Raw genomic sequence first — 27559 nt, 5'->3', positions numbered from 1 at the left:
TGTATATGAGTTGATTTATTGTCAAGATTAGAGGATCTTGCTTCCAAAACAGCTTTGCTTCCTTGACATGGATAATCTCATTTCTTAGGTTTCAGAAAACCAAAGACTATTTGGAAAGATGACATGATGCTTGAAAGGCAAAAAAGGGAAGTGTGGGACTAAAGCTGCTATCAATAATATGGATAAATCTTATTAACATAGTGATGTATGGAAAACAAATTATAGGATATTATACAGGACATGATATTATTTTATAAACTCATTGTATTGTTTAAAGATACATGTCTGTATAATAAAACTTGTTTTTAAAACAAATGACCCACAGATTTCAGGACAGTAATTACCTTTTAGCAGAAGAGACACAGAGGATGGCATAAGAGAGCATATATAAGTAGATTCAGCATTATCCACAATGTGGTTCTTAAATTGAGTGGTAGATTTATAGGTGTTTAACTTTATAACTTATGTTGACATATTCTCTTACATGTTTAAAAAGTTGTATAAAATAAAGAAGGGGAAGGAAAGCTGGCAATTCATATCATACCAAACACTGTACAGTAAAAGTTATCACTTCTTGCAAATTACATTTTTGATTGAGTTTAAAGATGGTTTCAATCAGAGATGTGGTTCATTTCGGCTACTAAAAAGTTCTGGGAAAAGAAAAGCTTCCAAAGTAGTGTGTCATTGTGAGTCAGAAGAGGTGAGGAGAAGATTAGGTATCAGGAGGGCTGGTATCCAGGTGGCCTGAAGCCACATGGAAGTTTAGCTTATTAAATGCTAACAAATGCTTTAAAAACTTATTGTTTTTATTATTTTAATTTAGGCTGGGCACAGTGGTTCATGCTGTAATCCCAGCATGAGACCATTCTGGCCAACATGGTGAAACCCCATCTCTACTAAAAATACAAAATTAGCTGGGCATGGTGGCATGTTCCTGTAGTCCCAGCTGCTTAGGAGGCTGAGGGAGGAGAATTGCTTGAACCCAGGAGATGGAGGTTGCAGTGAGCCGAGATCGTGCCACTGCACTTCAGCCTGGAGACAGAGCGAGACTCCATCTCAAAAAAAAAAAAAAAAAAAAAAATTAAATATGCAGAAATCATGTTCTGATACATTAAATGCCCATTCTTATTTATTGTGAAAATGTGACCTTATTTTCCTGAATTGCAGGATCATCCTTGGAAAAGGGACAACCAAGATCTAAAATGGTAAGCCAAGAAGTTTATGCTCAAGCAACCCTTTAAAATTATTTTTCCATGTCATATAAAAATAATTCATCATCTTATAATTTTATCCTTGTTAACAGTTACATATTTTATGTACTTGTTCCTGCTTTTGCACACTTTCTCCTAATTTGTTTCTTTTTAAATTACATTGGCTTTTATTTGAATTCATTTTATTCTGTGCTTTTAGGTATATTTTAAATCTCTTTTACTTCAGTTAGATAATATACATCAGGCTTCCCAGGGATTTAAAGAGGTAGTAAAGAAGATACCTAGAATGGGAAAATAAAATCCATTAATTGAAAGTATGTTAGTCAAGAATCATTTCTACAAATATTTTATGTAGAGCTTGTCACAGTGCCAGTTTTATGGCAAATTGCTTGTATTTCTTGTACTTCAAATATTGCTCTAATATTCAGGAATTTTTCTCTTAAAGACACCCAGTAAAAGTATCACCAAAAAAATGGACAAGACAGTTCCAGATAGAAGAATCAGACTTCCACGAAGAGCAACAAAAACAAAAAAAAATTATAAAGATCTCTCAAATTCAGAATCAGAGTGTGAAGAAGAATTGTCACATTCATTTAAAGAGAACTTACTAGCAAAGGTAAATAGATTCAGTTCTGATTAATAATTTCTAAAAGCCTCTTCAAATACTAAATACATATTTTTGTAAAAAATGTCAGATTTATACTTAAGAGTGAACTTTCTATACAACAAAATTTAATAATTCTAGAAATTTGTGCTTAGTCAATATAATGCTAAATTTTATAAGTTGGCATGTGTGTTATAAAACAGATGTCTGAATCTAGTGAAATTATAACTTTATGATAGTATCTTTGAAATGATGAAGTACTTAATCTTCTAAAATTAGGCTTTAATAAAGTATAGCATGGAGAAGCTGCCAGCTGTTGAATGAAAGCAAAATATTGGTGTGTGAGGTCTTTCCCACATGCTGGCCCACCTGTACCTATCCCCTGACTTCTTCCTTATGTCTCACAATGTCCAGACACATTCCCAGTCACCTGTTCTTGAAGGCAAAGTTAAGTACGTATTTATTTGTCTGGCAGTTCATCATCTGTAGAAGTAATGAGATGTCAATATATAATTATTTTTTCTTTACTTGAATATTCAATAGTTTTATACTATAAATATGGAAAAAATATATATATACTTAATACATATATTACTATATATAGTAATCACTGTAAATATACACATACAGTATATGTGTAATATATATACATATATTTATATATATGTAGTGCTTACAATGTGCCAACTCCTGTATTAAGCACTTTACAGCTTTAACAATATCATAAGTACTATAGGTAATTAGTACTATTATTGTCATTCCATTTTACAACTGAGGAAATTGAGGCTCAAAGAGAAGGAATTTGCCCAAGGTCACACAACTAGAAAGTGGTAGAGCTAGGATTTGAAACCAGAGAGTCTGGCACTGAAAATAGGTTTCTGACCATTACAGGGTGCTGATTTGAAGTCATAAACTATCATCTCTTCTTGTTTGCGTCTTACCTCTTACCTAGAAGACTTTAGAGACTTCATAACTTAATGTCTACATTTTCTACCTTTTTGTTTTTTTGAGGTGAGGGAGAGAAGAAGTCTCGCTCTGTTGCCAGGCTGGAGTGCAGTGGTGCAATCTTGGCTCACTGCAACTTCTACCTCCCAGGTTCAGGCAATTCTTCTGCCTCCGCCTCCCAAGTAGCTGGGACTACAGGTGTATGCCACCACCCAGCTAATTTTTGTATTTTTAGTTAAGACAGGGTTTCATCATGTTGGATAGGATGATCTCGTGGTCTCGATCTCTTGGCCTCATTCATGATCTGCCCACCTCGGCCTCCTAATGTGCTAAAATTACAGGCATGAGCCACTACCCCCTGCTTTCTATCACTTCTTCACCCCATCCTTTCTTCTTTTTTTTTTTTTTTTTTGAGTTGGAGTTTTGCTCTTGTTGTCCAGGCTGGAGTGCAATGGTGCAATCTCAGCTCACAGCAACCTGTGGCTCCCAGGTTCCTACTGCCTCAGCCTCCCAAGTATCTGGGATTATAGGCATCTGCCACCATGCCTGCCTAATTTTGTATTTTTAGTAGAGATGGGGTTTCTTTATGTTGGTCAGGCTGATCTCAAACTTAGGACATCGGGTGATCTGCCCACCTCAGCCTCGCAAAGTACTAACATTACAGGCATGAGCCACCACACCTGGCCTTCTATCACTTCTTAAAGGAAGTTTACCATACCTTACTCATATGCCTTCCCAGGCCATCTCTCATCTTATTCCTCTTCAAGGGAAAACCCTGAAAATATCTCTGTTGTCAGACATTCAGAGCATCAGAATGCCTTTCCAAGTTTTTTTCTACCCTTCTCCAGTGTATGCCCAGAACTATGTTAACGGTTAAATAGTATAACCCATGACTCAAATAAGACCTGTGCTTCTCAACTCCCTTTGTTCTTGCGAAGTCTTCTCTGTTCCCAATATGTCTTCCCCTTTCCACCTCCTTTCACAAACTCCTTAGTATCTCAAATACTATGAAATTTAGGAATTCTTTCTAATTTCCCTAAGATGGAGATATAATCTTCTTTGAACCCTCAAAGGTTATTTGTTTCTCCTGAGATGTTTATTATAGTAAATGTATTATATTTTCCTGTGAATTTGTCTTATGTCTTCTAGTATATTAGAAAGTCTTTCACTACTCTTGTCTAAGGCCTTGTTGGGCTTGTATGTGGTAATATAAAACATTTAATAAATATTTTAATATAATTTGTTTTATGTGTCCAAGTGTAAATATTTGTACTTGAGTATAATTTGAAAGTTATTGATACATTTAGGAGGAGAATATCCATTCCAGAATCAAAACTGTAAAGCTACCAAAGAAACAACAGAAAGTCTTCTGTGCTGCAACAGAAAAGGAACTATCAAAACAATGGAAAAACTCAAGTCTACTAAAGGATACTATACAAGATAATTGCCTTGACTTATCTCCTGTATCTTTATCTGGCAGTCCATCATCTATAGAAGTAATGAGATGTCAGTATAACTTCATTTTTTCTTTACTTGAATACTTAATAGTTCTCTACTATAACTCTAATTATGGGAAAATACACTTTTAAGACTGATCTTGAGGGGGTATATTCATGACTATAGTAGTTAAAACTTAATTGTTAAACCAGTTAATGCTAGTAACTTGACTTTTGCTAACACGGGAACAATGTTACTAGGATAGTGAAGTTTTTCGTGTTAGAAAGTTAAAGATCAAATGCTTTAATATGGAAAATATTTAATATATATTCACAAATTATAATGTGAAAGCTTAAATAAGTAATTTTTAAGGTGCTTTTTTTTAGCTCAATATATATTTAATAAGAATTACTGAGAATTCTGTTTTTTTCTGTTTACATTTCATTGACAAAAGTCGAAGGAATATCTTGCTCATTCTGTGGACCCACATTAATTCTGTTGATTAATACCATATACAATTGAGGTTTTGCTTTTATTTTTAAATAATTGGTAAAGAAAAATTCATATTTTTTGGAGTTCTGGTATATGTGTATGCCTTTCTAGTATAGAAAGTATAAGTATGCCCTTTTTATATGATTTTCATTTCCTCGTAAGGATACTCTAAAGCATTGCTAAGGTCTAAGCACATACTCAGATCAGCCTGACCAACATGGAGAAACCCCATCTCGACTAAAAATAGAAAATTAGCTGGGCATGGTGGCGGATACCTGTAATCCCAGCTACTTGGGAGACTGAGACAGGAAAATCGCTTGAACCCAGGAGCCAGATTAGCTTAGATTGCACCATTGCACTCCAGCCTGGGCAACAAGAGTGAAACTCCATGTCAAAAAGCATTTCAGTTAGCGTGCAAGACTTAGTATACTTCTACTTCCTCTAAAGTAGGTAGCTATTGTCTTCTCAGTACTTAGGACCACTATGAAATTTCAGATAAGCACATACTCAGAAGACAGATGTACATGCCCTGATTTGATCTAAAAATTGTCTGAGGATTTATTCAGATTTATTCCAGTAATAAATTTTCTAATTTTTATATGAAAAATTTAGAGCATATGATTTCTCAAGTCTTTTTCAATCATAAAATTTTGTGAAGTTAATATGTAACACAACTAGATATGATATCAGAATACTCAAGATAATCCTTAGGTTGATCCTTACATTTCAGGTCATAATGTAGATATTTTTGTTTGAGAATGTTTTGAAAGCTCTTATGGTTACAAGTACATTTTCAATTCAGCCATTATTGTTTTTCAGTCTTATAAATATTTTAAATATAACTTGCTCTTAATTTTTGAAAGGTATCCTTTTTGCAATTAAAATTTGAAGATGTGACAAATTTTTATATTCTTAGAATCTAAGTTAATTATGCTATTTCTAATGCAGACATCAATGATAACGTCTGCCATCTGTTTCTTTGTGTTTTTTGATGGAATATAGGTATAGAGAAAATAAGAGAAAAGGATTTTATTCAGGAAGAGTGCATAACAAAATCGGTATCACCTTATCCAAAAACTTCATCACTTGAATTCTTAAGTAATAACAGTGGAGTTGGAGGTACAATAAAGTCACCCAAAAACAATGAGAAAAACTTCCTGTGTGCAAGTGAAAGTTCTTCACCAATTCCAAGACCACTGCTTTTGGTGAGAATGTATATATTTTTTTCTTTATCAGGTATATCTAAAGGTAGTAAGTCATTTCCCTGTCATCTTAATCAGATATGTATAGCTTGTCTATTTACGGTTTTGGGTTTGGTCTAGGGTCTTAGGGGAGAGGGACATAATGACAAGAGAGAGATACTTCCTATTCTCAATGAACCTAACAGACAAATGTATAGCTATACAGGAGGAAGACTGTGGTGGCAGGAGAGTACAGTAGTTTCCCATTATATGTGGTTTCACTTTTTGAGGTTTCAGTTACCTATAGTTAACTGTGGTCTAATAATATTAAATAAGAAAATTATTAATATTAAATTGCAGAAATAAACAATTCATATGTTCTAAATTGTGTGCTTCTGAGTAGGGTGATGAAACTTTGAGCCCTCCACTCCGTCCCTCCTTGGACATGAATCAACCCTTTGTCCAGTGTATCCATGCTGTATACCCTACCTGCCTGTTAGTCACATAGTAGCCATCTTGGTTATCAGATCAACTGTAGAGATATTGCATTGCTTATGTTCAAGTAACCCTTATTATACTTAACAATACCCCTAAAGGGCAAGAGTATTGATTCTAACAATTCAGATAGGCCAAAGAGAAGCCATAAAGTCTTCCTTTAAGTGAAATGGTGAATATTCTGTGCTTAACAAGGAACCAAATAAAAGGTATGTTGAAGTTGCTAAGATCTATGGTAAGAATGAATCATCTTTCCGTGAAATTAGGAAAAAGAAATTTGTGCGTAGTATAATAAGGCTTGGTACTATCCATGGTTTCAAGAGGGTCTACTATATTTTAAGAAGTGTAACATATAATGTGATACATAAATGAGGAAGAATAAAGAACTTTTCAATACATATTTACTTTTTTACCATACCATTTACCTGTTAAACTTCCTTATAAACACCTAAACCAAATACTATAATTACACTGTTTTCAACTAAATTGCCAGTTTATTTTGTCAACTTGTAATTTTTGTAACTAAAGATTATTAAAGGCCATAGAATTTGAATTATGGTGAAATCTGAAAGAAGTATCTGCATTGCAGGAATAAGCATATTCAGATTTAGAAAATGCGTGTAGTTCTGATGTGTAGAAAAGTTAATAGAATCTCTTAGGAAGTGATCATTCCTATTACAAAACTCTTATCTGTACTCTGTACAGTAGTCACCCCTTTTTCTCAGGGAATACTTTCCAAGGCCCACCAATGCTGAAGTGGAGAATAGTACTGAACCCTATATATGCTATTTTTTTCCTATACATACATACCTATGATTAATTTATAAATTTATAAACATGTAATGTATAAATTATTATAATGACAGAACAGCTATAACAATATACCACAGCATCACTACTCTTGTTTCGGGGGACCGTTATTTAGTAAAATAAGGGTTACTTGAGTACTGCAGCATCTCCACAGTCAATCTGATAACTGAGGTGGCTATTACTTGAACAACAGGCGGGTAGCACATACAGCATGGATATTCTGGACAAAGTGATGATTCATATCCCAGGCAGGACAGCAGGATGGCCAGAGATTTCATGGCACCACACAGAATGGTGCACAATTTGAAACTTATAAATTATTTATGGAATTTTTCATGTAATATTTTTGGGCCTTGGCTGAACATAATTCATTGAAACCCTGGAAAGCAAAACTCGAGATAAAGGGGGACCATTGTATGTCAAACAGATAAAAGTGGAACTATGCTGTTTAAAGTAGAAGTAGGAGATCTCAACCCTAGATCTACCTAGCCTCCCTCACTTTCCTCCCTCAAATAATCCCCAAGGCATATTTCCAAAACTCTGAGTTTCTACAGACCACAATTTGAAACCCAGTTTCACACTAGACTATTATCCTGTGTTCCTTTATCAATATAGTTGGTCCTCCATATCTGTGGGTTCCACATCTGTGGATTCAACCACAGACAACAATATATATTTTTAATTGTGTCTGTATTGAGCATGTACAGACTTTTTTGTCACCATTTCCTAAACAATACATATAACAACTAAGACTATTTACATTGTATTCGGTATCACAAGCAATCTCTTATTTTCCTTTTTTTTTTTTTTCTGAGTCAGAGTTTCACTCTTGTTACCCAGGCTGGAATGAAATGGCGCAATCTCGGCTCACCACAACCTCCACCTCCCGGGTTCAGGCAGTTCTCCTGCCTCAGCCTCCTGAGTAGCTGGGATTACAGGCACGCGCCACCATGCCCAGCTAATTTTTTGTATTTCTAGTAGAGACGGGGTTTCACCATGTTGACCAGGATGGCCTCGATCTCTTGACCTCATGATCCACCCACCTCGGCCTCCCAATTATTTTCCTAGTATGTATATTTTCACTTAAATTACACAACTTCCCTATGACAAAAGAGGACATAATCTCTTATATTACTTGTGATACCTAATACTCTGTCATAAGTAATTCCCTTAAGTAATCTAGAGATCTCTTATGTATATGGGAGGATGTGTGTAGGTTATATGCAAATACTGAACCATTACATATCACAGATTTGAGCATCTTCTGATTTTGATATCTACAGGAGGTCCCAGAACCAATCCCTGTGTTACTGTCATTCTTATTTTCCCTGCATCCTTTAATCTTTTCAATATCCCACTTTGCAAAATCTCCAAACCTAGGTAATCCCCACCCACCTTCTTTGATGCTACTCTGCGTTAGATGGAATTTTAGTAGTTACATATTCATTGGCTGGATACTCATGAGACATTCCCCCCTACTGCCCCTTTACTGTTGACTCTTAATAAGTTGTTGGAAATTCACTTTATACAGTAGTTGAACCTGCTTACACTCTCAACATTGCTATTAGATAGTGCTCATTTCTCTACAGTTTTAACTAACTAGGTGTTATCAGATGTTTCTGTTTTTGCCTGTCTGGTAAGCATGAAGTTGTGTCTTTAATTTGCATTTTCCAGAGTAACTACATCAGTGAGTACTTTTCACATGTTTTTTGCTATTTTGTGAATTCTGTTTTTATGTTTTCTTATTTTAAATTGCGTTGTTTGATTTTTCTTACAAATTTGTATGAGTTCCTACTATATTCTGGGCATTCTTTATTCATTATATACAATGCAAACATTATTTTCCTAGTATGTATATTTTCACTTAATTACACAATTTCCCTATGACAAAAGATAGGACATAATCAAATTTACCAATCTTTTGGGTTGTTCAAGAAATCTTTCCCTAAGCTATTGTCATAAAAATTATTTTCTTATAAAAATGTTAGTTTTGATTTTAACTTTTAGGTTTGAGTCTCTCCAGGCTTTCTTTTTTTGTATGGATATCAAATTAGTGCAACATCAGGAGTGGAATCATCTTAATTTAGTCATAGGCTGGGTGACCACATGGGCCTGGATTAGGCACTATTACATTTTGTTATTTACTGGCCTATTGATCTGTCTCTGTGCTAATACCACCATCACTTTAATTAGGGTAATTTTACATTTATAAGGTGTTTCATACCCCTTTCCCCACCATTCTTCAGAATTCTTTTGGCCCTTTACTGATTCGTATATATTTTATAATTAGTTTGTCCAAGAGAAGAATTGCCATTCTTCTATATTGAAACTGATCTTTCTTAACTACACATCATTCCTCTCTCCACTTTTTCATCTTATTTCCTACAGAGTGTGCCAAGTCTTCTACAAAGGAAACTATGTACTTTGTTAGATTAATTCCTAAGTATCATATGGGTTATCTTTTTGCTATATTAAAAAAATACCAAAAACTTTTTTTTTTACAAATTACATTTTCTGAGTTTTAAGTTTTTATATTGAAAAACTATTGATTGTTTTTATCTCCAACAACCTTGCTGAATTCTATCATTCAACAGTTTATATGGCTAGCTGTACAGATTCTCTTGGGTTTTCTGTATAGACAGCCATATAAACTGTTACTTATGATGATTGGAACAGAAAATGCAAAAAAAAAAATCTTACTCATTTTCTTTTTCTTGTTAAGGTGAGTTTGACCTCTGGAGCATAGAAAGTATACTGATGGGGATCTTTATCTCTAGGTTTTGGTCATCAAAGTAATAATCTACTTGCCTAAGGATTTTTTATTTTTAGTTATGAATGGGAATTGAATTTTTGCAGTGAATTAAGTAATTTTTCTTTAATGTTTCTTATGTTTATGTTCAACTGTTTTTTGGGGGGGGTTGAATAATTTTATGACTTCTTTTGGGCTTTTGTGTGTCTTATTCATTCATAGCCCAGACATACTCCAACTAAGAATACTACTACTATAAACAGGAAAAATATAAGTTCTCTAGTACTTACACAAGAAACAGAAAATCATAACAGCTATACAGATGCAAGCAGTAACAGTTCAGAAAAACGGTTTGTGGAAATTGAATCTCTAAATATCAGAGAAAATCATATACAAAGCAAAAGAGAGGTAAATATGCTACTCTAACTTATACATTTTCCTTAAACTAAGATGGTTCTTGTAAGATTCAGAGTACTGACCTTTAATGGTAATTATACTATTTTATTGCTTTCAATTTGTTATTATGTGAAAAATCTGATGTTTAAATTATATAGATTGCCTTGATTATAGAAAAATGTTTTTTGATAGAAGAATTGAAACTTTTAAAATGAGAGTAGTAAGGTCTTAAATAGGATATCACTGCTGAACCCCTGATTGCATCTTCTGTATCTTTGGCACCTTCTGGTTTCATGAATATATAGGTATTTGGTTGAACTTCTTCCCACTGTAAAAGCCCATCAGTCCATTAATAAAAATATTTTTAATAACCTGCAAAATACAGAAAATCAAGACAGAATTTTACAACTTGGAGAGGGCTGTGATTTGAGCTAGACCTAAATGGGTAGGTATATACAGATTAAGTGGAGAAAAATCAGTAAGCTGTGTAAAAGTTGCTAAGTTAAAAAAAAAAAAACCTGTATATTCAAGTAGTATAACGTAAGGTTAGATGTAAAGGATGTTTTTTTGAAAGAAGAAGAGTTTAAACTTGTTTTCTGTGGCTCGCCATTTCCTGACTCAGAAACGGAAATCCTAATAAGAAAGAATTGAAAAGGAGGAATAGTTAAGAAAAAAAAAAAAAAGATAGCTCACAGCTATTACAAGAAGATTGAGGTCAACATAGAATCAAGGTTACCACATGGTAAATATTAGAGATGAAAAGGAAGGGATAGAAGCAAAATCTGAAAAAGAATTGACAGCATTTAAAATTACAGGCTTTTGGGTTTGAAAAAGATGATAAAATGTGAATCAAAACATATTTACAGAATTTTTTCTAATTTCTAATATGTATTTTAGGAAAGCCATTCAGCATCTTCATTATCCAAGTCTAGTGAAGGAAGAGAGAAAATGTGGTTGGACATACCCTGTAATGCTACTCATGTATCAGGTTCGTAGTCATAGTCTTGCTTAAAAAAAATTGCTGAAATAATGCTATGACATTTCATCAAAAGGAATTATGTATTTTAAGTCGAACCATCATTACTTAACTTAATGTAAAAAAAATAGTAAACTGGGTAGAATTTAATGCACAGTAACCAAAAACATTATAAAAATACTTAGTGGCAACGAAGACTTTTTTAAATGAAAGCAAGAAAATATTAGGTATTTTTAATGAAAATTGTAGCACTTTTAACTTTGATTGTTCCTAAGGCTCCACTCAACATCTTAGTCGCAAACGAATGTGCATAGAAGATAATCTCAGTAATTCTAATGAAGTAGAAATGGAAGAGAAAGGAGAAAGGAGAGCAAACTTGCTTCCCAAAAAACTGTTTAAAACAGAAGATAGAGATCATCATATCCACAAAAGTAAGTAGATCATTAGCCTGTGTTAAAATGTAGTTATTTGGAAGGTGGTTCTTATATTTTGAATGATTCCATCCGCAAAACAATTTTGTAAAGACAACTTTGGATGTGCCCAAGATATCCAAAGTTTATTGAGAAGTTCACATATGAATAATGTTGTAGTAAGGGTCTTACTTACCCAAAGATCTCCCTCAACATTCCATCACTTATGACATTTAGGTTTTACTGGAGTATGAATTTACTGATGTGCTAGTACCTTACTAAAGATTTACAGTAATAATAATGCAGAAGTAGTTTTTAAAAAGTTTAGAAATCCAGAAATATTCTAGTTTAAAGTAGTCATTTCTGCCTTAATAGCCATGCCAAAAAGCTTTTTATAAATCAGAATTATCTCATTTTAAAATTTAAAAATCATAAGGAACTTTGCCTTTGATTTCATAATCCTTAGGTTAGCATAGATTCAGAAAATAAGACAGATTTTGTTCTTAGCCTAATGACAAGGCTAAATTTACAGTAATGCTTATTTTAACTTCAGCAGATTGTTTTCATTTTTTAGTGCCTGAAAGTATAACTTCATTATCAACAAACGACTTTTCTATTCCTTGGGAGACCTGGCAAAATGAATTTGCAGGTATAGAGATGACTAATGAGACTTATGAGAGGCTCAATTCAGAATTTAAGAGAAGGAATAATGTGAGTTATCATTCTTTAAATTATTATTTATACCTAGTCATATGCCATACTTTCTACTAGACCACTGGCTTGTTTGATCCTTTGGCAACAAAATTTACATTCATGAAACTAACTTTCCTTATATGTGAATAATTGGAATAAAATATGTATGTTATCCATATTCTTTCTTTTCCTACTACTTCTCTTTTGTTCTATTTTCCTTTTCAATTTAATGTTTTGGCTCTTCTATCATTTTTCTTTTTTTACTGAACAGTTTTCATGCTGCTTTTCAAGACATTTTTTATCTTATGGAGGTGATCATTAATGAGGGTAGTATAGTGTACGGATAAGCAGCGTACACTATACTACTGGTTATTTGTACTGGTTCTGAAATATCTGAAAAGATATTTCAGAGAAATACCATTTCATTTTGTTCTACTAGCTCTTTATTATACTTATGTAATCTTAGCTTGTGAGATTCCCGTGAGATATGGAATGCAAACATCCTTTTTAAAACAATTCTTATTAGTAATATTTTTCCACCTATCTCTTTCACATGCCTCTAGGGAATAGTTTTTTTATGCCCTTGTTTGAATGCAAGATTTTTTTGGTGCAGGTTATCAATCCCTCCCCCATCTTGCTTTCCTTTCTCCTATATTCAGGGTTAAAATTAGAAATTATTTGGATATTTTTTCCCAAGGCCAACCTAATCTGAATAGCGATACTTTGACTCATGTTCTAGTGCATGTCTGTAGCTAGACTTGAACATATGTTTTTGTGAAAAATGGTTTTAAAAAATTCTGAGCGTGACTTTTAGGCTGTGTCTTTGGAGAATTATAACCATCAGCACTTTTGTAAATACTGTAGAGTGGTGTTCTTATGAAAACAATTGAGTAGTAATTCAAGCCTTAGTCAAAGACTTACTAATGGAGTTAGACACTGCTCTGAGTGAGCTTATTTATTAACACTTCAGTTTAAATGACTGAATTTTTAATTTTTCAGTTTTCCATGTTCTTCTTAGTAATTTACATTTCATGGAAAATGATTTGCTCTTACTGTAGTCTTGGTGAGATTGTTATTTTGTAAATATATTTTAAGTTTAAAATGAGTATTTTTCAGATTCGACATAAAATGTTGAGTTATTTTACTACGCAGTCTTGGAAAACAGCTCAACAACATCTGAGAACAATGAATCATCAAAGTCAGGAGTCTAGGTCTGTAATAAAAATCTGTTCTGGAAACTTCTGAATGCTATATATTCATGTATTATGAATACATGTTCTGAATGCTATAGTTTTAAAAATTAATCTCATTTTGTTTCTGTAATAGGATTAAAAAACTTGATAAATTCCAATTCATTATCATAGAAGAGCTGGAGAATTTTGAAAAAGATTCACATTCTTTAAAAGATTTGGAAAAGGAATTTGTGGTTTGTTACTTTTAAAATTTTTTAAATAAGTTTAAAACCTTGTTTTTAAAGAGCTATACTTGGAAAAACTTCACTTTTTTGAGAGCACATCCTGAAGCTTTTTGTTATTTAGAACATAATTTAGTTTTATCTTAGATTTCTAGTCAGCTTCATATAAAACTTTTGAATTATAAACTTAAGTTTATGATGAAATCTTTGATAATAAATATGAAGTCCTGAGAGATTTTATTTTCAATTTTATTTTAATCTGAAAGAGCATGTGACATCTGGAATATTCTTAACATATAGCCACATTGTTTATTTACATTTGTAATAATAGAAATAGAGTAATTCTACTGTTGGATTTTGATTTTTAATCATATTAAAGTTTAACTGGAGTTTGTACCTTACAATTTAGGACTTTTGGGAAAAGATATTTCAGAAGTTCAGTGCATATCAAAAAAGTGAACAACAGAGGTTAGTGTGACAGTCTTAATGACTATAATCTATAAAATTATATTTATAAATTAATTTCTATTTGAAAAATTATAGCAATTTAATTTTAATTATTGATAAATACAAAGTTAACTCTCATTATTTTACTTGTTAGGCTTCATCTTTTGAAAACTTCATTGGTTAAAAGTGTCTTCTGTAATACTGATAATGAAGAAACCATTTTTACATCTGAGGTATAAATTTTATGATTTTTATAGGTAACCTTTCTTGACTACAAAAAAGATTGGTTAATCTAACTTTCTTTGCCATGAAAACTTTGTGATAAATTTCATGGGGAAATGTATTTACTTTTTTACAGATGTGTTTGATGAAAGAAGACATGAAAGTGCTACAAGACAGGCTTCTTAGGGACATGGTAAGCCAACTAAGTTTGAAAATGGAATAAACATACTTTAAAGTCTTTTGTTTTTGATTCATGTGTGTGTGTGTGTGTGTGTGTGCGCGCGCACATGTGCGTGTACTTTTACGTCTTGTAATAAGCTATTCTTGCACAGGGCTTCTTTTTCTTTTTTGGTTGAAAGAAGATAGTTTTAACCCAATTACTTTTAGTTCTTTAAATAATGGGAGCATATTTATATTGAAAGGATAGGAGTAATTTAAATAGTAAGGTCCTTCTACAGAGTAAAAGAGAATATCAATTTACAAATTGAAAAAATAGCTGAAAGAATGATTTGCTTGCAGTGTTTCTAAACACTATGTACCGCAGCAGACTTCTGTCCTGCTCTGCCTTCTGGAGGAGAAGATATGGCAGAACAAAACTCCCAGAAAGTCTGTAGTTTAGTGGAAGAATTACTGTCTGTTTGGACAAGATGTCATGTACTTAGATTTGAGGATAAAATTAGTTTACTTTCCAATGGCCTAGCAGACCAGCAGCTGCATTCTGGGGGAAAATGCAGACCTGGAAAGGAACTAAAGGTACTGTTTTAAGTGATAATGTCTTTGAAGTTTTCTCAAAGATGAAAGGCATTTTTAAGTATACCAATCTTTGTATACATAGTACATTAATGTACTTCTTTAATAGAACTTCAGTATGCTGACATAGTACAGGATTAAGATGTGGCTAAGGTAGTTTAGTTTCAAGCAAACAAGAAGCTACTTAACTAGGTTGATCCTTGTTGAAATTGTTTTCTAGACTTTTCATTTTGCTCTCTTCCTTTAAAAATTGAATCTGAATTTCATTGATTTGGGGATTTAAAATATTAGAGCCTTCTCTAATCTTTTTAGATCACAGAATTCTGTAGATACGTAGATCTAGACCTGGTAGAATGCAGTATCTTCATGAAAGAGTTGTTTTAAAATGAATCACTAATAACAACTTGATTTTTTTTCCTATTTTATTTGATGGTTTTCCAGCAATAATGTGAAATCTAAGTGTGATTTTTGTTTTCTTGGCCATAGCTAGAAGAGGAGCTTCTTAATGTACGCAGAGAACTGATGTCAGTATTCACAGCTCATGAAAGAAATCTTAATGTGTGAAATCTAGTTTTTATCAACATACTTTAATTATTGTTTGTGTATAACTGAGGAAATAACAGAGTAGTCCTACAATGATAAAAATGTACATGTTACCCAGGCAAGTATACCCTTTGTAGGAACCCTCAAATAAAAAAAAAAGTCTTTTAATGAATAAGAAAGAACTACTATAACATGACTCCAAGCCCAAACTTTTGTCTACAGAGTATTATTTTTTCGTTTTGGAGATAAAAGCTTTAAGAAACTTTTTGAGTTAATTATATTTGTAAAATGAGTTTCTTTACTAAATTTAATTGTGTAAAATGTATTATTTTATTACATAAAATGTGTTTTTGAATCAGTGCAGTTTTGGGATGAATATATGTTATTAAAATATGTTTAATAGCTTAGAATTCAAGTAATAAAAATTTAGCCACACTTACAAAAAGGAGGAAGTCCCTACTTTAAAATGTTTAACTGAGTGGTAGATCAGTACTTTCAGCACACTGTTGGAAACATTTATTCAATTATGGCTCTAATGTAATAGGAGACACTAAATGGCCTAAAATAGCTACTACATTGCCTAAATATGTTAATTCAATATAAAAGTCTTATAAGCAGGCTGTTTGACAAATACTTTTAATCTACTAGTAGTCATTGTAATATCTTACTAGATTAATTTATAAAAATGAGTATACATTTGATTTGCTTTTAATGAAGTTGAAATAAATGCTTATGTTACTTGAATAAGTATAAACATTATATTCTTATTTTGTGAATGATGGATATCTGAAGAAGGGTATTTTCTTGATCCAAAGTGTAATACTAAGTAGCCTTACTATTTCTTGTCTATTAATGGTAGCAGAGTATTATTCAAAAATAATACCAGTAATTAAATACAGCGGGAAAAATAGCTTCTTAGTCAAGATAAGCAAAAGAAAACCCCTCTCAACTGCAATTATTAGCACCAGCTAATATTTATTGATAGGGCAGTGGGGTTGCTATTTTGAGAGAGAGTGACAGCTGTTGTAATATTAAATATCATTCAGGACTTGCAAATCCATGTTGCCCTGTGAGACTAATTCCATCAGGTCTTACCACCCTGTTTACCTCATTGTCAGCCAAATTTACAAGACTAAATTATACATACTTATTTTAATACTATACTGTATGTGTAATCCATCCCGGGTTCTTTATTCTTTGCAGCTCTTCTAAAGTCTTGTCATTACAAGTAGTTGTGTCCCTCTAAATCTCAATTTCTAACATTCTTATCACCCTAGCCTGTCTTGCCAGTTTGCTTTGTATAGTAGTCTCAGGCCATTTATGCTTTTTCTCTATGCCTGTTACCTTCTTGTCTGTCCTTCCTTCCTTACCCATTCTAGTTGTGATAGTTAAAAATAATACTCTCTTGCCCGTTCTCCTCCTGTCAACTTTATCCACTAATTCTTAGCTCTCACCCTACCAACTGAACAGTACAGGAGAAAATAATACAATCAGGCTTTAAATTTATGGCCATGTACTTCAAATGAGAACTCAACATTGCTCAACAATCCTTACCCTGCTCTCTTTAATTGGCTTTACCACATTTACAGAATATTATTACATATAAATACCTCTTTCCTTAATTCTTTATCTTTGAGCTGATTAGCTGAGCTCATAATTTTCTCATCTTCACCCTAATATCTAACACGTTTCCTGCATCAATACCAGCATTTTCTGGTATCTCTTTCAGTCCAATAGCAGATTTGTTTATTTAAGAACAATCACCTTATTAGTGCTTTATACCTCATTATCTTTGATTTTCCTCTCCTGATTTTTATAGTCCATTTTAATTAAATAACTAAATAAGAACCTCCATTGACATCAAGTTCTCCTGAAACCACTGCTGTATCCATGTAATTCTCTATTCACTTTTATAGTGAACATAGCAGAATACTCTTCTCAGGTTACTATCTCAACCTTTTTGCTTCCTTTCCTCAATGTAGCTCTGCCCCTACTATTTTATCAAAACTACTTTTATCAAAATCAACAGTCATTTATGTTGCCAAATCTAATCTCTTTTTACTTAGCCTCTCAGTGGCATTTAGCATTTAAAACCCTCAGCTGGCATGTTTACCTCATTGTCTACTCTTCTGTGTATTTGCTACTCTTCTATGTCTTTTTCCCTTGCTTCCTTCTTACTATTTAATGTGGGGTTCATTCCTAGTCTCTTTCTTTTCCTTAGTCAGCACTTAAGTAATTTCATCTAGTCCCTTATAATAACTGTGTTGATGACCTCAAATTTATAAAAGTTCTGACCTTTACTTTGGACATCAGAACATTATAAATACTGCTTTATTGAGACTTCTAATAAGAAGCTACTCCAAACGCTGTGTCCCTGGAATCTTTTGGGCTGGCTCACTGTCCAAGTCCCGTTCAGTCTCAAGTTCAGCCCTCTCAAGTCTCAGGTGCCGGTTCAACAAGGCACCCGGACCAGTGTGCTTTGTGCGGAGCTGTAGCGCCACTACAGTGCGGGCCGCCACAGCACCGGCTGCCGGCTGCCGGCTGCAGCAGCCAAAACCTCTGCCTGGCGTCCCACGTCTCTTTTATACCTAGAATTTCCCCGTTCTGTGGGCAACAAAGATCCATCTGGAAATGCAGCCCTGACTCACCCTCTCCGCGCATTGACCATGAGCTTCAATCCTGGGTTGTTCTCACAGCGCCATCTTGAGTCCTCGCCCAAGAATCTCAACTCTCAAAACAACTTGATTTGTCTCCCTTGCAATTTTTTCTCTTCATCAAAGAAAAAATAAACTTTGTTTTTCTGTCTCAATAAAGTTATTTTTTAATTTTAATTTTTTTATACTTTTAAGTTCTGGGATACATGTGCAGAACGTGCAGGTTTGTTACATAGATATACGTGTGCCATGGTAGTTTGCTGTACCCATCAACCAATCATTGACATTAGGTATTTCTCCTAATGTTATCCCTCCCCTACCCCACCCACAGACAGGCCCTGGTTTGTGATGTTCCCCTCCCTTTGTCCATGTGTTCTCAATGTTCAGTTCTCACTTAAGAGTGAGAACATGTGGTGTTTGGTTTTCTGTTCCTGTATCAGTTTGCTGAGAATGATGGTTTCCAGCTTCATCCATGTCCCTGCAAAAGAAATTAACTCATCCTTTTTTATGGCTGCATAGTATTCCATGGTGTATATGTGCCACATTTTCTTTATCCAGTCTATCACTGATGGGCATTTGGGTTGGTTCCAATTCTTTGCTATTGTGAACAGTGCTGCAATAAACATACGTGTGCATGTGTTTTTATAGGAGAATGATTTATAATCCTTTGGATATATACCCAGTAATGGTATTGCTGGGTCAAATGGTATTTCTATTTCTAGATCCTTGCAGTGTCACCACACTGTCTCCCACAATGGTTGAACTAATTTACATTCCCACCAACAGTGTGAAAGTGTTCCTATTTCTCCACATCCTCTCTAGCATCTCTTGTTTCCTGACTTTTTAATCATGGCCATTCTAACTGGTGTGAGATGGTATCTCATTGTGGTTTTGATTTGCATTTCTCTAATGACTAGTGATGATGATCTTCTTTTCATATTTGTTGGCTGCATAAATGTCTTCTTTTGAGAAGTGTCTGTTCATGTCCTTTGCCCGCTTTTTGATGAGGTTTTTTTCTTGTAAATTTAAGTTATTTGTAGATTCTGGATATTAGCCCTTTGTCAGATGGATAGATTGCAAAAATTTTCTCCCATTCTGTAGGTTGCCTGTTCACTCTGATGATAGTTTCTTTTGCTGTGCAGAAACTCTTTAGTGTAATTAGGTTCCATTTGTATATTTTGCCTTCTTTTGCCATTGCTTTTGGTGTTTAAGTCATGAAGTCTTTGCCCATGCCTATGTCCTGTATGGCATTGCCTAGGTTTTCTCCTAGGGTTTTTATGGTTTTAGGTCTTATGTTTAAGTCTTTAATCCATTTGAGTTAATTTTTTTGTAAGGATAAAATTACTTTTATCTACTCAACTATTTAAGCCAAAACCTAATGGTAATTTCTAATTTCTTTTTCTTTTAGCCAAACAGTAAATTGATCAACAATTCCTTCATTTCTCACATAGACATTTCCAACAGTCTCTTAAATGGCTTTTCAGCATTTATACTTTCCTTTCCACACTTTTTTCACTTAGCAGCCAACATTGTCTTGCTAAAGCATAAATCATACCATGTCACTCCCTTACCTAAAACTCTCCAGTGACACACACTCTTAACCAGTGGGTCAAGGGAGAATTCATAAAAGAAGTTGGAAAATACTTTGACAAATGAAAATTCAACATACTTAAACATGTGATCTGTTGAAAGCAGTGCTTGGAGGGATCTTTATAGCTGTAAGCACCTACATTAAACAGGAAGAAAAGTATCAAATCAATAACCTTACCTTATACCTTAAATAACTAGAAAAGTGAATTTAAAGCTGTCAGAATCGAAATAATGAAGAATAGATCAGCGATAAACAGAATAGAAAAGCACAGAAAACCAATAAAAATCAATAAAAACAAAATTTGGTCCTCTGAAAAGATCAAGAAAACAAACCATTAGCAGACTGACTAAGATAAACAGAAGACTCAAATTAATATGAGAAATGAAAGTTGGGGACATGACTACTAAACTTGCAGAAATAGGATTCTAGGAAAATACTATGAATAATTATATGCCAACAAATTAGTTAACCTAGATGACATTGATAAATTCCTAAAGCACAGGCTACCAACAATGACTCAAGAAGAAGCAAAAAATATAAAACAGACTTATAACATGTAAAGAGGTTGAATTTTGTAATTGAAAACCTTCCAACATAGAATTCTATCATTTAAAGAATAACAGTTCTTTTTTAATGTAATTTTTCAAATTAGTTTTTTTTTTTTTAAGAGACAGGGTCTCACTCTGTCACCCAAGCTGTATGATCTTAGCTCACTGTAAACTCAAACTCCTGGGCTCAAGTGATCTTCCTGCCTCAGCCTCCTGATTAAGCTAGGACTCTAGGCATGTGCCAGTGTGCTCAGTGACTTAATATTTTGTAGAGAATGAGGTTCTTCTGTGTATTCCATGCTGGTCTTGAACTCCTGGCCTCAAGCAGTCCTCTTGACTTGGCTTCCCAAAGCACTGGAATTATAGCCATGAGTCACCATGCCAGCCCAATCTTTCTTAAACTCTTCCAGAAAATAGAAGAGGAGAGAACATTCCATACTCATTTATGAGGTCAGTATCACCTTAATACCAAATCAGATAATGGCATCATTATAGACTAATATCTTTTATGAATATAGATGTACAAACCCTGAACAAAAGAGCAAACCAAATCCAGCTGCACATTAAAAGCATTCCATACCATGACCAAATGGATTTAGCCCAGCCAAGAACGGGCGGCTCAATATATGAAAATGAATGTAATATACCTTATCAATAGAATGAGAGAAGAAAAAGAAACATTTGAATTGATGCACAGGAAGCATTTGACAAAATCCAATACTCTTTTATGATAAGACTCAAAAAACTGGAAATAGAAGGGAAGTTCCAAAACATGATAAAGAGTATTTATGAAAACCCTATAGCTTACATAATACTCAATGGGGAAAGACTAAAAGCTCCCCTCTCCTGCCAAGACCAGGAACAAGACAAGGATGCCTGCTTTCACCACTCATATTCAATATTGTACTAGAAGTTCTAGCTAGATCTAGAAACTATGCAAGAAAAAGAAAAGATATCTAAGTAGGAATGGGAGAAATGAAATGAAACTATTTCTCCTCACAGATGATTTGATCTTATGTATAAGAAATTGTACAGAATCAAGAAAATCATTGGAAGCTAATACAAATTCAGCAAAGTTGCAAGATGCAAGATCAACAGAAAAATCAGTTGTATTTCCAACAGAAATTAACAATACCAAAATGAAATTAAGAAAATAATTTCCTTTACAGTAGCATCAAAAAGATTAAAATTCTTAGGAATAAATTTAACCAAGGACGTGTAAGACTAAAAATTACAAACATTCTTGCAGTAAATTAAACATGGCTTAAATAAATGGAAACGTCCATGGTCATGGATTGGAAGATTTGATGTGTTAAAATGGTGATACTCCCTGAAGTAGACTACAGATTTAATGCAATCCATATCAAAATCCTAATGGCCTTTTTACAGAAACGGAAAAGCTAACCCTAAAAATCATATGAAAATGGAAGAGACCCGCCATAACAACGACAAAAATGTTTAATGAATAAAGTTGGAGAACTCATACTTCCCAAATTCAAAATTTATGACAAACCTACATTATCAAAATCGTGGTACTAGCATAATAATAGACATATAGACCAATAGAATGGAATTGTGTCTAGAAATAAATCCACTCATCTATGCTCAACTGAGTTTCATCCAGGGTGTAAGACCATTCCATGGGGGAAAGAATCTTTTCTTAAACACATTGTTTTGGGACAATTGGATAAACACATGCAATATGAGCATGGAAACTTACTTCACATCATATACAAAAATTAATGGATTAGAGACCTAAATGTAAGAGATAAAACTATGAAACTCAGAAAAAAATGCAGGCATTAATCTTTATGACATTGGATCTGGTAGTGGATTTTTTAGATATGATACAGATACAAGCAATGGAAGAAACATTAGATAAATTGGACTGCAACACAATTCATAACATTTGTGCATCAAAGCACACCCCCAAAAAGTGAAAAGACACCCTACAGAATGGGAGAAAATACTTGCCAATTATATCTTTGAGAGTCTAGTATCCAGAATATATAAAGAAGTGTTACAACCAAACAACAAAAGAAAGTGCAAATAAAAATGGCCAAAGGACTTGAATAAGCATGTCTCCAGAGAAGACATACAAATGGCCAGTAAGCACATAGAAGGATATTCAGCATGATTAGTCATTAGAGAAATGTAAATTAATACCATAATGAAATGCCACTTTATACCCACTTGGATACTTAGAAAACAATAAATATTGGTGAGGATATGGAGAAACTGGAACTCTTGGACATTTCTGGGGTGATGTGAAAGAATGCAGCCACAGTGGAAAATAGTTTGGTGGTTCCTCAAAAAGGTAAACATAGAGTTAACCATATGACCCAGCAAGTCTATAGGTATATGCCAAAAAGAATTTGTATTAGTCTGCTTTTGTATTGCTATAAAGAAATACCTGATACTACATAATTTATACATAAAAGACATGGCACTGATATTTGCTTACCTTCAAGGGAGGTCTCACAAAGCTTATAATCATGGGGGAAGATGAAGAGAAAGCAGACATGTCATATGGTGAAAGTAGGAAAAGAGAGAGGGTAGGAGAGAAAAAGAGGAGGTGCTGCCGCCACACAGTTTTAAATGACCAGATCTCATGAGAACTCAACTATTTTGAAGACAGCATCAAACCATGAGGGATCAGCCCCTAGGACCCAAACACCTCCCACCAGGCCCTACCACCCACATTGGAGATGATAATTCAACATGATTTGGTGGAAGCAAATACTCAAACTACATCATTCTACCCCTGGTTCCTCCTAAATCTTACATCCTTCTCACATTGCAATATACAACCATGCCTTCCCAACAGTTCCCCAAAGTCTTAACTCATTCCAGCATTAACTCAAAAGTCCCAAGTCCAAAGTCTCATCTGAGACAAGGCAAATAAATCCTTCCAGCCATGAGCCTGTAATATCAAAGGCAAGTTATTTACTTCCAAGATAGAATAAGCGTATAGGCATTGGGTAAATATTCCCATTCCAAAAGGGAGAAGTAAGCCAAAAGAAAGAGCAACAGGCCCCATGCAAGTATAAAACACAGCAAGGCAGTCATTAAATCTTAAAGCTCTAAAATAATTCTTAACTCCATGTCCCAGTTATCATACATCTTCTGAAATCTAAGTGGAGAGTGCCAAGCCTCATTCCCTCTTGCACTTTGTGCACTTATAGGCTTAGCACCACATGGAAACCACCAAGGCTTATGGTGGCTTGTGCTTTCCAGAGTGGTGGCATAAGCAGTATTTAGGGCCCTTTGAGCTGAGGCTGGAGCTGGAGGCAGGGATATACGGAGCAGTGTCTTGAGGCTGCACAGGATAGTGGGCCCTGGGCCTGGCCCATAAATTAGTCTTCCCTCTGAGGCCTCTGGGCCCATGGTGGTAGGGGCTGCAATGAAAGTTCTCTGAAATGCTTTCAAGGCCTTTTCCCTATTGTCTTGATAATAGCACTTGGCTCTCTTTAAGTTATGCCAGTTTCTCTAGTAGGTGGTCGCTCCACAGCCTGCTTGAATTCCTCTCCCAAAATAGCTTTTTCTTTCTTTACCACACAGCCAGGCTGCAAATTTTCAAAACTTCTACTCTCCGTTTCCTGTTTAAATATAATTTCCAACTTTGAGTCATTTCTTTATTCCCACATGGGAGAATAGGCTGTTAGAAGCCGCCACGCCACTTCTTAAACACTTTGCTGTTTAGAAATTTCTTCTACCAGATACCTTAGGTCATCATTCTCAAGCTCAAACTTCCACAGATCCCTAGGGCATGAACAGAATGCATCCAAGTTCTTTACTCTGGCATAAAATGTGTGGCCTTTGCTCAAGATCCTTGTAAGTTCTTTATTTCCATCTGAGACCTCTTCAACCTAGACTTCATTGTCCATATCACTATCAGTGTTGTGGTCACAACCACTTAACCAATCTCTGAGAAGTTGCAAGCTTTCCCTTACCTTTTTTTCTTTTTCTGAGCCCTCCTCATTATTCTCATTTCTGTCTGTTAACCAGTTCCAAACCTGCTTCCACATTTTCAAGTACCTTTATAGCAATGCCCCACTCCTCAGTACCAACTTTCTGTATTAGTCCATACTTACATTGATATAAAGAAATATCTGAGACTAGGTAATTTATAAATAAAAGAGATTTAATTGGCTCACAGTTCTGCAGACTTTACGGGAAGCATGGTGCTGGCATCTGCTTGGTTTCCAGGGAGGCCTCAGGAACTTTACAATCATGGCAGAAGGTAAAGAGGAAGCAGGCAAGTCACATGGCAGAAACAGGAGCAAGCAAGAGAGTGAATTGTGGGGGCAGGTGTCACCGAGTTTTAAATGACCAGATCATCTGAGAACTCACTATTGTGAAGATAGCACCAAGCCATGAGGGATCCACTCCTATGACTCAGACAATTCCCACCAGCTCCCACTTCCAGGATCTGGTATTACAATTCAGTGTGAGATTTGGGCAGGGTCAAATATCCAAACGATATCAGAATTGAAAACAGATTGAACAAACAAACACTTGGATGAGAATGTTCACAGCAATACCATTCACAATAGTCAAAAGGTGGAAACAACCCAAATGGCTGTCAACTGATGATGAGTAAACAAAATGTGGCATATATCCATATAGTGGAGTATAAGTCAGCTATAAAAGGAAAGGAGTATTCAGGCGACAGTGTGGGTGAGCCTCAACAACATTCTACGTGAAAGAACGAGACACAAAAGGTCCTATACTTTAGAATTTCATTTATACAAAATGACCAGAATAGGTAAATCCACAGGGACAGAAAGCAGAAAGATTAGTGGTTGCCAGGGGATGGGAGAAAGGAAGAATGGGGAGTGACTGATTAAAAGTTATATTGTGATGAACTTTTTTGGAACTAGATAGAGGTGAGGTGGTAGTTACATAACATTGTGAATGTACTAAATGCCACAGAATTATACTACTTTAAATGCCTTATTAATCTGTATTTCATCTGAATTACTAAAAATTACTAAAACCTAGCCTTTATATGATGGCCTGGAAGGCCCCACATGAGCCAACCTCTGCCTCTCTTTATCTTATTTTGTACTCCTTTCCCCCTTGTTGCGTATGTCTCAAGCATTACTTGAGCCATCTTTTTGTTTTTTTTTTTTTTTTTGAATCTTTGGTTTTGAGATTTCATTTTCCTGGGAACTCTAGCTGTTCTTCAGGTCTCCATTTAAGAGTTAATTCTTTAGAGAGCACTTCCCTCACTATCCAATTAATGTTACTGTTTCTGTCTACCCTATAGCAGTTTTTATTATCTGAAATTTCTTTATTTCTGCCTCCCCTCCACAAACTCCAGTCCTGTAAATTCTGTGGGGATAGGAATTTTGTATGTCTTATTCATCACAATTTACAAAACCTAAAAGAGTGTCTGAAAAAGTAGACTTACAACAATGTAATGAACAAACTAATGAATATGGCAGTTTTAGGTAGGAATTTACTAAGTTCAAAGAGAACTAATGTGTCTCCTAAAATTTTCAAGTCCTATATGGTGTCAGCACTTTCATTGTAATTGATAAGGAAGTATTAATCAGCCATTTGAATATCTGTTATATGATATGCACTGAGCTCAGGTCTAGATACAGAAATGTGTATAAATGAACCCTTCCGTGGTATTACAGCTCTTTTAGAATATGTCTAGCATGTTTTTCAGTTTTCACCAGAACACCCATCTCAAAACAGAGATGAACTCCCTGCTTATGTGCTTTAAAAATGAGGATATATGTGCTTTTAAAGCCATGCAGAATCATATGGATTTCCATTTCATTGAAACCTTGGAGTAATTGTATAGGCAAATCAAATGTACATATACTTCTTTGTTAAGACAATGCATTTGTAATGGTTAGCTTTTGTTTTTCTATTTGAAATAAATGGCCATGAAAATATTCTGAATTAAATCTACAGGAGAACAACATTTTATTTAGGGATACAGATGTGTTGAGTGAGATCAATATGTTGTACCATCTTGAACTTTAGATAATATACTTTTAGCTTATGCTGTGATAGCTACAAGTTTAAAAGGAACTTGGAAGAATAGAAGTCACACTAATGAAACACTTGCCTTTAATAATACTGATGAAGTTTGATTGTTTACCTAGTTTGATGTACATTTTGTACAAGTCAGATGCAAAGACAATTGGGTTTATAATGAGTGTTGAAATTTGGAATAGATTTGAAGTTAAAAGATTTTAATCTTGTTTAAAAACATAATTTAGAAGTTTGACTTCTATGTAACTCATTTCTAAGATGTTCTAGTATATGTTTAAATTTTTTAAGTTCAGAGCAGGATCCAGCAAAGTTTGTTCTGAAAGGCTATACAGTAAATGTTTTAGGCTTTGTGGGCCAGAAGGGAAATTTCAGAATATCATGTCAGTCCATATTATAATCATTTTTAGTTGTAACTATTTAAATATATAAAAATCATTCTTAGCTTACTGGCCACTAAAGAAAGGGGGCTGGGGACTGGCTAGATTTGGTCTGTGGGCAGTAGTTTACAGACTTCAAATTCAGAAAGGAAATCTTATAGATCAGAACTCTGTTCCTTATAATAACATTTTTCCTTAGTTTATCTTACTATTTCACAGAAATATTTAAATCAATTTTGCATAGCAGAGGCTGAGCATATTAATTAATATAACTAAAATTCTTGATCTATTTTAAACATATTAAAAGTAAATGATCATTGTAGCTAATGACTTAAATTTCTTACCTGGATTGTAATCTAACACCCTGGTGTAGGTTTACCATGTGTCCTCAACCAAATAGAGCTTGTAAGGTGGTAACTGTCCAGAAGTACACATGGAAAAGGACATGGAAGAGAAGAAATTTTACATTAGTATGGCTAGGCAGAAACCTGAATACTAAATTCTACAGCCATTACTATAGTGATCTTATTGCCACCAAATCATATTATTATGGATAGCCAACACAAACTTTAAAGGCCAGCTTATCTTTTAAATGAATA

The 27559-nt window shown here is 34.2% G+C and overlaps 1 protein-coding gene and 1 non-coding gene across 6 annotated transcripts in view; both read left to right on the top strand.

The window, feature by feature from the left end:
* SYCP2 (synaptonemal complex protein 2) overlaps nucleotides 1-15957 on the top strand; it is an 84790-nt gene extending 68833 nt beyond the window's left edge. For all 5 annotated transcript variants that reach the window (XM_078372039.1, XM_078372036.1, XM_078372037.1 and 2 more), the window contains 14 exons: nucleotides 1168-1205; nucleotides 1657-1827; nucleotides 4068-4266; nucleotides 5692-5894; nucleotides 10147-10332; nucleotides 11218-11308; nucleotides 11572-11727; nucleotides 12281-12417; nucleotides 13516-13610; nucleotides 13726-13825; nucleotides 14223-14281; nucleotides 14415-14493; nucleotides 14619-14675; nucleotides 15719-15957. In XM_078372039.1, coding sequence (XP_078228165.1) covers nucleotides 1168-1205; nucleotides 1657-1827; nucleotides 4068-4266; nucleotides 5692-5894; nucleotides 10147-10332; nucleotides 11218-11308; nucleotides 11572-11727; nucleotides 12281-12417; nucleotides 13516-13610; nucleotides 13726-13825; nucleotides 14223-14281; nucleotides 14415-14493; nucleotides 14619-14675; nucleotides 15719-15796 — 1649 coding nt within the window. In that variant the 3' untranslated portion in view covers nucleotides 15797-15957. The remainder of the gene's footprint in view (nucleotides 1-1167; nucleotides 1206-1656; nucleotides 1828-4067; nucleotides 4267-5691; nucleotides 5895-10146; nucleotides 10333-11217; nucleotides 11309-11571; nucleotides 11728-12280; nucleotides 12418-13515; nucleotides 13611-13725; nucleotides 13826-14222; nucleotides 14282-14414; nucleotides 14494-14618; nucleotides 14676-15718) is intronic.
* Nucleotides 15958-26205: 10248 nt separating this feature from the next.
* LOC118154328 (U7 small nuclear RNA) lies at nucleotides 26206-26267 on the top strand. The gene has a single exon (XR_004744197.1). It is a non-coding gene; the product is annotated as a U7 small nuclear RNA (small nuclear RNA).
* Nucleotides 26268-27559: the final 1292 nt, after the last annotated feature.

The sequence above is a fragment of the Callithrix jacchus genome, chromosome 5 (genome assembly GCF_049354715.1).
Source record: "Callithrix jacchus isolate 240 chromosome 5, calJac240_pri, whole genome shotgun sequence".
NCBI classification, from domain to species: domain Eukaryota; kingdom Metazoa; phylum Chordata; class Mammalia; order Primates; family Cebidae; genus Callithrix; species Callithrix jacchus.
The sequence above is the reverse complement of the archived record's forward strand: the minus strand, read 5'-3'. Positions and strand labels throughout refer to the sequence as shown.